General features: G+C 41.3%; 1 protein-coding gene across 5 annotated transcripts in view; it reads left to right on the top strand.

The window, feature by feature from the left end:
• The first annotated feature begins 321 nt into the window (after positions 1–321).
• Positions 322–10,327, top strand: part of LOC110524470 (probable phospholipid-transporting ATPase IF) — a 36,837-nt gene continuing 26,831 nt past the window's right edge. For 2 of the 5 annotated variants that reach the window (XM_021604157.2, XM_036978280.1), the window contains exons 1-11: positions 323–731; positions 6,263–6,379; positions 6,529–6,618; positions 6,985–7,065; positions 7,213–7,320; positions 8,128–8,256; positions 8,933–9,036; positions 9,250–9,297; positions 9,434–9,498; positions 9,630–9,711; positions 9,834–9,984. In XM_021604157.2, the coding sequence (XP_021459832.1) occupies positions 705–731; positions 6,263–6,379; positions 6,529–6,618; positions 6,985–7,065; positions 7,213–7,320; positions 8,128–8,256; positions 8,933–9,036; positions 9,250–9,297; positions 9,434–9,498; positions 9,630–9,711; positions 9,834–9,984 (1,002 nt within the window). In that variant the 5' untranslated portion in view covers positions 323–704. Of the gene's footprint in view, positions 732–6,262; positions 6,380–6,528; positions 6,619–6,984; positions 7,066–7,212; positions 7,321–8,127; positions 8,257–8,932; positions 9,037–9,249; positions 9,298–9,433; positions 9,499–9,629; positions 9,712–9,833; positions 9,985–10,327 lie in introns of all 5 variants that reach the window. The other 3 variants (XM_036978281.1, XM_021604152.2, XM_036978279.1) reach the window with 3 other exon arrangements.

The raw sequence follows: 10,327 nt of genomic DNA, 5'->3' as shown, positions 1-10,327 counted from the left end.
ATAGGTGCAGTGAAATGTATTATTTTACAGGGTCAGCCATAATGTGTGCATTATAGTCATAGTGCATTGTGATACAAAAATATAACTACATCTGGGGAAAATATAAACTCAAGAGTGGTCTTACTTTTTATAAGATAAATAATATTATTATTTGGAGCACATTGAGAAATGGTTGGAGTCTATGTATATGAATGTAATGAACATTAAAATATTTAAAATAGAAACATAGAAATCACTATTTGGAAGGATGCAGTTTGGAAATGTATTGACTAACTGTATTTATGTTGTATTGCGCAAATTTGGACTGTAGAAAATAATATAGATTGTGTGTTTGTCCCATTACAACTGGGACGATGTGGTGCCAATCGGTGCTGCTACGTCGACAGGAGAGCCACAGAGCTGAAAACCGATTGCTCGAGCTTCGCAGAGAGGGATGTAGCTGGGCAGGAAGCGCACAGTACAGGACACTCACTAGACATACTTCGTAGCTGTCAGAATATAGCTCAGTGTGTCAGTCACATCAGAGATATTACTTCACGTCATGGGAGAGATCATATTTGATCAAATAATCACACAGCCTGGATGTTTTGTGTAACGGACACAAGAAGACGTGCCTGTAAAAGGAATTATTTATGGTTTGGGAAGGTTTTATGGGAGTAGCTAGCTAGCAACTTTGCTGGCTCGTCGGAGGACATTTTGCAAGGATGCTACGGTGGATAAGGCAACAGCTGGTAAGTGAGCCTCTTTGCTAACTTGCTATATTTGCTAGTAAGTGTAACGTTACTTTGCTATTGAGAAAGACGTTGATGCACATAAAACAATATGATGTGGTTGTTTTTGAAGAGTTAAACATCCAACCAGAACTGGGTGCTAGTACCTAAGTTCGCTTAGTAGATAACGTTAGTTAGCAAGCTAGCTAGCTTGTTTGTTTACCAAACATTGGCGTGGCTAGCAGCGAACTAGTAGTAGGTACATGACGCCAGCCAGGCCCACTTATACATTCTACTCAAACTTATTTGGGCTGGCAAGTTTGTTCGTTGGTGTGCCTGATGATCTAGCTAGTAGTAGTAGTTAAGCTGTTTTGACAGTAATAGTTATGCTAAAAACTAACCAGCCAGCTGGTGTAGTTAACTATATATTTGGCATTGGACAGTTTAGCCACAGATATGTAACGAGTCGTTATCAATGGTTGCTACCAACTAACTAACTAACTAGGAAGACATTCATTTTAGCCGCTGCATTGAAAAGCCAGACATGCAGGTATATGTTTAGAACTAGCCCAGCATTGCCGTTGTATCACGTAGTTTGCCTAAATCTTAGCCTCAACGCCTAGCTACCTAATTGTCTACAGCAGCATTAGCTAACTAAATCAGATTCTAGAAGGCTACGGCTAGCTAGAACATCTACTATTTTCTCTCAATGAATCAGGGTGAAGATCCAATTCAAGATGAATTTAAATAAGTTCTAGAGATTAATTGAAATTTGTATTAATGTGTCACTAACCGAGTCTTCATTTAGCATTTTTCAGTTAATTCATTGAATTTCAATTAAACGTCCTGAATTGACCCTAAACTCAATTGTTAAATACATAGCTAGTGTACAGAAACAATCAAAACCAACTCTCCCCTTTTTGTCATGAATAATGAATGAATGCTTTTTTTAGTTGTGGTGCAGAACTAAAAAAACAGCCCGCTTGATGACCTAGCCCTAGTAGTTACTTATGGACTAACATATACTAACATACTGTCTGCCACCTGCAGTAAGTGGAATTCAGCCAACTGCTTAGCTTACAGTTCTTAATGAATACAGAATTTGAGAAGATTATAATGCAAGTGACTGCACAGTGACCTTGATCTCATGTGAATGTTTGCTTTCAGGAAAAACAAGCAGCTGAGGGAGTAGATATCTGAGTGATTTCATTGATATAAGTGTTTTCCAACTCCAGTCCTTTAGAACATCCAACAGTACACCTTTTTTTGTAGCCCTGGAACAACATTCCTCATTCAACTCATCAAGGGCTTGATGACTAGTTGAACCAAATGTGCTTGTCCAAGGTTACAGTAAAAATTTATACTATTGGGTTTACTCGAAGACCAGGGTTTGGAACCGCTGATTTAATACACCAAGGAACATTATTTTTCATAGAATGGGCTGAATGTTATCATAGAATGCTCAGGCTACACACAGTAACTGTCACCAACCAGCCTAATCCACTGTAAATCGGAATAATATGACATGAGGTAATATTCTTGCTAAATGGGAACATGGCAGGGAATGCCCAGCCTGAGCTGACCTTTTGGAGCTATATATTTGGATAGTATGGGGAGGGGGATGGCCAATCATATCCCAGCTGCTGTTACCTGCACCATACTCAATCCCAGTCCTCACTTCATTAGTTTCACACTGATGGGGTGCCACTCACAGCTGTGCCATCAGACTGAGCCCCAGGATGTGAAATACATTTTATTTTATCAGAAGGCTGTTTTTCATCATGAGAGCCATCTACAAGTTAGGGTATATTTATGAGTAATGGTAGTGCATAGAGCAACAGTAGCCATTTCAAGTTTTATATTTTCCAGGACCTAGAAACCTACATTATATGATGACGAACCTGGGGGTACAACTGTGTGAGGGATTTGTTTTTACTTGAGAAAATATTGATGTCATTGAGATTGTAACCTATGTCGGATTTGAAAGATTTTCAAATGCAGGAACCAATTATCTGCTTTGTTTTGGTGTCAACAGAAGTAAAACAGTCAGTAATGATGATAATGCTACCATAGGAGTGTCGGTTTACTGACTGCTCAACTCAGAGCATACTGAAATGGGCAAAGGAAACCATATCTTACAACACTGTGTGAAACAACCTGTGGTTTACATGCGTCTCAAGGCAGCCTTGAGCATTGCAGAGGGAGATAAAGTGTGCAATTTGGCATCCTATTAAGTTGCCATTAGTTTTTAATGAGCTTCTTCATGTTGTGGTTTGTTATTTTGAATTATTACAGCTCCTCATTCATTATCCCCTCCATGTAGCTGGGCTCTGGGTTTCCTTCATGCTGGTAGTTTCAGGCTTTGTTAGCGCATTAATTAACTTGATATTTCTTTCTAGGCATAGGAGGGTCATGTCAGACCAGGTGACAAAATACATTTCATCGAAGTTGTAGCTTGTCACAGGTAGTAGGCAAACCTAACTATACTAAATACATTTTGTTTACCACTGTTTTGATTACTACATGATTCCAAATGTGTTATTTCATAGTTTTGATGTCTTCACTATTATTCTACGATGTAGAAAATAGTAAAAATATAGAAAAACACTTGAATGAGTAGGTGTGTCCAAACTTAAATTTTTTCGCAGAACAAGGAGTTACTGTATGCAATGAATTAGTAATTCCCTGGCCCAGACAGCCATATTGACAATTGTCTCTCAGAATACTGCTTAGTGGTCACACAATCATTTCCAGAAACTCTCTCAACATGCCTGCCTGGTGAAAAATATAACTCTCTGTGACATCGTCAGCTCACTCCCTCTAAAATTCTAGACAGCAGCACATACTGTATACATCACCTATGATAACAGATGTTTGCTCACCAAGGAGGACAAAGACTGTACTTTTAAATGTGCTTGGGGGTTAACAGCAGAGGCAGATCATGAGATGAGAGCTTTTGCCTGGGTGCAGTGAACATGACCAAGATGGTGTGTGTGTAAGAGTGTTGTGCAAACACAAAAGCCCATTGAGGAGGGCAGGCTGTGACAGTAATTGAATACATGTGTTGCTGTCTGGCCTTAGTGACGTGGCCAACTCATTCTCACACAGTGCAGGCAAGGAGTCAGTAAGCACCAGCCTATAGGCCCACTACTTATGAATATGATGCAATGGACAGACAAACGGTCTTTATTGTTATTACCCATTGTGCCCCAGATGTACTCTTTTTAACCTTTATTTAACTAGGCAAGTCAGTTAAGAACAAATTCTTATTTACAATGACGGCCTAGGAACAGTGGGTTAACTGCCCTGTTCAGGGGCAGAACGACAGATTTTTACCTTGTTAGCTCGGTGATTCGATCTAGCAACCTTTCAGCTACTGGCCCAATGCTCTAACCACTAGGCTACCTGCCGCCCCTCTTGAACATTGTGTACAGAAATGTAATTTTAAGATAGGGCCAGCCTATAGCATTCTAGGATTAGTATTCTAGAGTTTGGGCCTCCCGGGTGGCACAGTGGTCTAGGGCACTATATCGCAGTGCTAGCTGTGCCACCAAAGACTCTGGGTTCGCACCCAGGCTCTATCGCAGCCGGCCGCGACCGACAGGTCCATGGGGCGATGCACAATTGGCCTAGCGTCGTCCGGGTTAGGGAGGGTTTGGCCGGTAGGGATATTCTTGTCTCATCGCGCACTAGCGACTCCTGTGGCGGGCCGGGCGCAGTGCACGCTAACCAGGTCGCCGGGTGCACGGTGTTTCCTCCGACACTGGTGCGGCTGGCTTCCGGGTTGGATGCGCGCTGTGTTAAGAAGCAGTGCGGCTTGGTTGGGTTGTGTTTCGGAGGACGCATGGCTTTCGACCTTCGTCTCTCCCGAGCCCGTACGGGAGTTGTAGCGATGAGACAAGATAGTAACTACTAACAATTTGATACCACGAAAAGGGGGTTATTGAAGTTATTGACCAGCCCACTAGAGAAGTGTCATTGACTTAAATAGGCTAATTTGGTTTAACATATTCTGTTCAGTACAGTGCTCGGTCTCTGGCTGCAGGCTATATTCAGGCTATAATAATCTAGCCTAAGTGTTTTTCTGACAGATAATCTGGGTGCAAAATAGTGTTTGCAATCAATGTGTTAGGCTATTTAAATATAGAGTAGGGTGTTTTCACATATCGTCTTCTTTAAAGTGAACTATGGGGTAAAAAAAAAGCAGAAGAACTATGTTCTCTTTGTATGCACACTGCCCTTGCCTTTGAATGAGGACTCAACTCTTGCCAGTTCACTTCACCTATTTTGTGGTCCGAGTCCTCTTTACATTCACATTGCTATATTTAGAAAGGACTCTAGATCTTTTTCCAATATTCACTCCATGCACTCTGGGTTTTTCCATCAGAATGTGTTATTGGAGAGCTAGATGTACCTACTTACATTTAGGAAGATAATAGATTGCATTTAGTTAGATTAACTTTTGCACCGCCATTTCCTGGTTGCTAAAATTCTAATAGTTTGCCTAATTTCAGTTTGTGACCAAGCATGTATAGTGTAGATAATCATTGTACCATCTAAACCCCTGTGAAATATCTTTCCCATAACCAAAAATATTGTATTTTCAGCCTGGGAGGCATAGAAATATCGCATAGAACAGATCTGCCGCGTAGACTTGTTTTCAATGAGAATGACAGATCTATAGCTTTCATTTTATATGTGAATTTGGTCAGGTCACCAAAAAAGTTATATATTGCAGCTTTAAAAGATGATCCATAATAATTGTAATCAGAAGATACTATTAACATGTAAATATTGTTAACAGAATAAATAGCAGAAGAAAACTGCAGATTAAATAATACTGTAATTGAAAATTGTACACCCAATGTAGGCTACTGCACCTAGAATATATTTTGTACCCTATGTTGTGATTCTCACCAAGTATGTTGGCGTCTTCTCACTATTCAAACCACACAATTGAAAACGGCATATGAAGCTCTCTTAGATATTCTTTATTCTTTAAATATTCTAAATTTAAAAACATATTTTAGGATTTCTGTGCATCCTTGACAATTGCTAATCAATAGGCCTACCCCAAAATAGCACACCCTTTTCCCCCAGGAAACTGCACATCTTCTCTGTCTTGTGGCACCAATGTGAGATAGTTTTAAGCAGGGGAACAGTGTTGCAGTAGTCTAGTGTGTGGTATGGGAAGAATGACAATGGAACCTGGGGAGCTTTGTGTTCACATTGCTCTAAAAAAGGGAAACGGACCACGGAATTCAAGAAAACCGAACTCAGACCACCACTTGATGGTCTTAGTTTGGTTAGCTTCGGAGGCTCTTTTTTGACTGGTCTGAGTTCCTTTAGTGTTCACACTGCACAAAAAATAAAGCAAACCGCACTAAGTTCACAAAGATTGTCTGAAAGGGACAAAGTGTGAACACCCTAACTATTAAAAAACATTGTATAATTTTTCTGACCAGTCTCTAGATAAAAGTTGCCCATATTGGTTCTGAGTGAGTGGTAGAAGTTTGACCTGTTCCTTACCCCCTCCTCTCTCTCTCCTCCAGGGCTTTGACCCTCCCCATCAAAGTGACACCAGAACGGTTTACATCGCAAACCGCTTTCCTCAACATGGCCATTATGTCCCTCAGCGGTTTGCAGACAACAGAATCATATCATCCAAGGTAAGGCAGTGGTGTTGAACACCTAGGTTTTGTGTCAAGAGCAACAACAAATGTTCAAGTTACGCAACCATTTTATTTCAGTGCCAAACAATTCACACGTTGATGTTCTTGTTCTCTCCTCCCCTTCCGACCCCCAATCCCCGCTTTAGTACACCGTTTGGAATTTTGTTCCCAAAAACCTGTTTGAACAGTTCAGAAGAATAGCCAATTTTTATTTTCTCATCATATTCCTGGTTCAGGTAAGGGCTTGCCTCAGCACCCAGTCTACCATATTTATAACTGTTACTAGCCTAAATACTATACTATTACTAAATATTGTGCTAAAAATATTGCTGTGTGCTTTTGAGCATACTGTGCCCGGAGGTCCCTAACAGCTAACCTTCGGTATTCATCGGGCTACACACTTTGCTTTCTGCTTTCTGTGGCCCCCACTTGTGTCCAATTCTAAATTTGTTGTTTCGTTATACTTAGTCAATATTCATGAAGCATTTTCTGCAATAAGAATGGCTTCAGCTTACGAATGGCCAGTGTGCTTTTATGTTAAATTAGGAAATGACACTATTGCCAACTGTTTTCTCTTTTGACATAATCTCTTTATTTTGCAGCTAATGATAGACACCCCCACTTCCCCTGTCACCAGCGGACTTCCTCTGTTCTTTGTCATCACAGTAACTGCCATCAAACAGGTGAGAGCAGTAACAGGTTTAATTCCTCTTTTCTTATCAAGAGTAGATCCAAGAAATTGAATGTGGTTACTTATCAAACATACTGTACTTTGTCTGGATGTCAGAATGCCTAGATGGTTAAATCTCATCCCTTCCTCCATCACTCAGGGCTATGAGGACTGGCTGAGGCACAAGGCGGACAACGAGGTGAACGGGGCGCCTGTGTTTGTGGTGCGCAGTGGCAGCCTCGTGCAGACCCGCTCAAAGAACATCCGAGTGAGTCACCGTGGTGTCATAATGAGTCCTGCCTTAACACTTAGCATACCCTACACCCACATTTCAGACAAACGGCTACATTTCATGTAACTCCCACTTGTGGCTGGTGCTTTGTACCACTGTGTTAAAGATTTGTCAGAAAGCCAGGAATGTAAAACCAATGTACCACCCACAGTCTCAGGCGTTACATTCTTTGTTTAAATGTTGTTACTCACTATTCTGTGTGAAATGTCTTCACCGGGTAGTTATTGAATAAGATGATTTGTTACCAATTAACAAATGTTAGAGATAGCTAGCCAATATTAAATATCAGCACTCTTCATTCATGTACTCTAATAATTCACAAGGTAAAATAAATCCTACATTAAAGATGGAATCCGCAGTATGGGAACCCCCCCCCCCCCCCCCATGGTAAAAATGATTGCAGTACATATTGTGCTCTTGTATAGCACGGGCAGTGATGTCCGAGGGGAAAAAACTGTTTGTTTGCAGTAACTTCTTTGTTGTAATATCGCAAACGGGCGTGGCAGTTTCACCATGAAGTATTCTAGCTTTAAACTGCCAGAAGAATACGTGATTTCAAGTGCTCTTTTAGTTTGTTTTTCTTTCACAGTTCTGCAGATGCAATGTAGCAGTTTTCACATGGGGAGATGTTTTCTCTTTTTAAAATAGTGCATGGTGGCATTCACTATTGAACTAGACTGTCTAGTCTTCAGAAAATATTGGATTCTGAGGTCGTGGATATCATGGGAGAGTTTTGCTCTTCATTCATCTGTTGTGACATGTCTGTCTGTGCTGTCTGCTCAGGTGGGGGACATAGTCCGGGTGGCCAAAGATGAGACGTTCCCAGTGGACCTGGTCCTCTTATCATCAGACCGAGCTGAGGGGACATGTCACATCACCACCACCAGCCTGGATGGAGAGACTAATCTAAAGGTTGGGCTTTTAATCTTCTGTCCCCACTCTTGCTTTCTTTCTCTCTCTGAGCCCTAAATGAATTAGCTTTCCCCCCCCTTCACAAGGGGAGGGAAAACTTTTATTTAATTTCCATGATAGTACTTGTGCAGTCTGAGACATCTCATGTTTTTGCCAGAGTCAATATAACTAATTATCTGCTTCTAATCAAAATGCTTTTGCCATATACGTTTATTTATCTTTTTTTTTTAATTTTGTGAAATGTATTTTTTGTCAGTTTTTTTTCTTGTGCAATCTTAGGGGTGCAGCCTCTCTGTCATCAGCCTTCAGTTCCAGCTACTTGTATTTTATGGCTGTTTGCAATAATGACATTAGAATGCAATGGGGGATGGAATCGCTTTCTCACTGAGGGGGTTTTAGCACCAGATTGGATTTTGCCTCTCAAGCAGTCAGAGTGATTCAGTTAAATTATAAATGTAAACCTAACAAGCCTCGTGGCCTCTTTAACCTGTTCACCAGTAGACAAAGGCTGGCGCTGTAAGGGTGCATTCCTTTCTAAATCATTATAATGTACACTGCTATTTCTTTGCTTTTAAGGCTTACTGTCTCACTGTAAAAAGTATACTTCTATTCTATAAAAAGTGATATATTTGTCCCTCTCCTGGATTGTATCCCTACGCTCTCTGTGGTCCTGTAGACTCACTACTCTGTGCCAGAGACGTTGGTGTCTCAGTCGGTGTCCAGGCTGGAGGCCCTACATGCTGTGCTGGAGTGTCAGCAGCCAGATGCAGATCTGTACAGGTAAGGTACAGTCACCCTGCGCTCAATCGCCAGTCAGAACGCTGAGCTCTTCTTTCACTGACCCCGGAACTGAACAGGACTATTTATTATTTCTCACATTCACATTTCTACTGGCCGGAATGGAGGTCTTTTTTTAGGGTTGAATGACAGGACTGTTGGTGTTACAGTTTCTCTGTTACTCTCCCCACTCAGCAGAAATGCTTCTACTTTCAGGTTTGTCGGGCGAATAACAGTAACACAACAAGGAGAAGAGATTGTAAGGTGAGATTGCAAAATTCGCCAATTCTAGTTTTTATCTGGGTTGCATGGATGGAATGGCACAAATTGTTTCTATTTTCTGTTGAAAAAAAACAAGTTATTCTGTTGTATCATTCACTATTTGTCTCTGCCTCATTAGACCCCTTGGGCCAGAAAACCTACTGCTTCGAGGAGCAAGACTAAAAAATACCAAAGAAATTTTTGGTAAGTGGCTTCTGGCTCTCATTGTTGCCATCCATATTGTTGTCTGTCCTCAGTTATCATTTGTTGACCTCAGTTGCCCAGTTGGTTGTTGTCTATGCAGGGTTCAGTAGAGTTCCACTCTTGATTTGCAGGTGTGGCAGTTTACACTGGGATGGAGTCCAAGATGGCCCTGAACTACAAGTGCAAATCCCAGAAGCGCTCTGCAGTGGAGAAGTGCGCATTAGGACATTTTGCACCTCTAAAACAACTCTGAACACTTCTGAGTTTCCTCTTCTCAGGTTTCAGGTTCATGTCTATGTACACCAGACTGTGTATCTGTGCTGTTTTTCCCTCAGGTCCATGAACACCTTTCTGCTCATATACCTGGGCATCCTGCTGTTTGAGGCGATCCTCAGCACCATCCTGAAGTACGCCTGGCAGGCTGAGAACAAATGGGACGAGCCCTTCTACAACCAGAAGACGGAGCAGGAGAGAAACAGCAGCCAGGTCAGTCACTGTCTGAGACTTTATTCACGCTGATACGTTATGGTCTATAACAGAGGATCTTAGATTTCATAGGATTTTTGGATACTTGTTATTTGCAAATAGTTTGTGGTTTTGGGGGATAATGTGTTGAAGGAGGTGGGAAGATGTATTACATTTTCAACATCTCTTGGTGTGGCTTCCCATACAGTAGCAGTGGGTATGACTCAACGTATTGTGACAGGATATAAGCGAAAGTGCCTCTCACCCTGACAGTCAATAAGAAAGATGCTCTCCTAAAATCTCTGTTTGCTTTCCAATGAGGTCTCAAGCCATTTGTCGTGTGTTCATCTACCACCCACTTCCT

Source organism: Oncorhynchus mykiss, chromosome 5 (assembly GCF_013265735.2).
Source record: "Oncorhynchus mykiss isolate Arlee chromosome 5, USDA_OmykA_1.1, whole genome shotgun sequence".
Taxonomy (NCBI): domain Eukaryota; kingdom Metazoa; phylum Chordata; class Actinopteri; order Salmoniformes; family Salmonidae; genus Oncorhynchus; species Oncorhynchus mykiss.
This window is presented reverse-complemented; position numbering and strand designations above follow the sequence as displayed.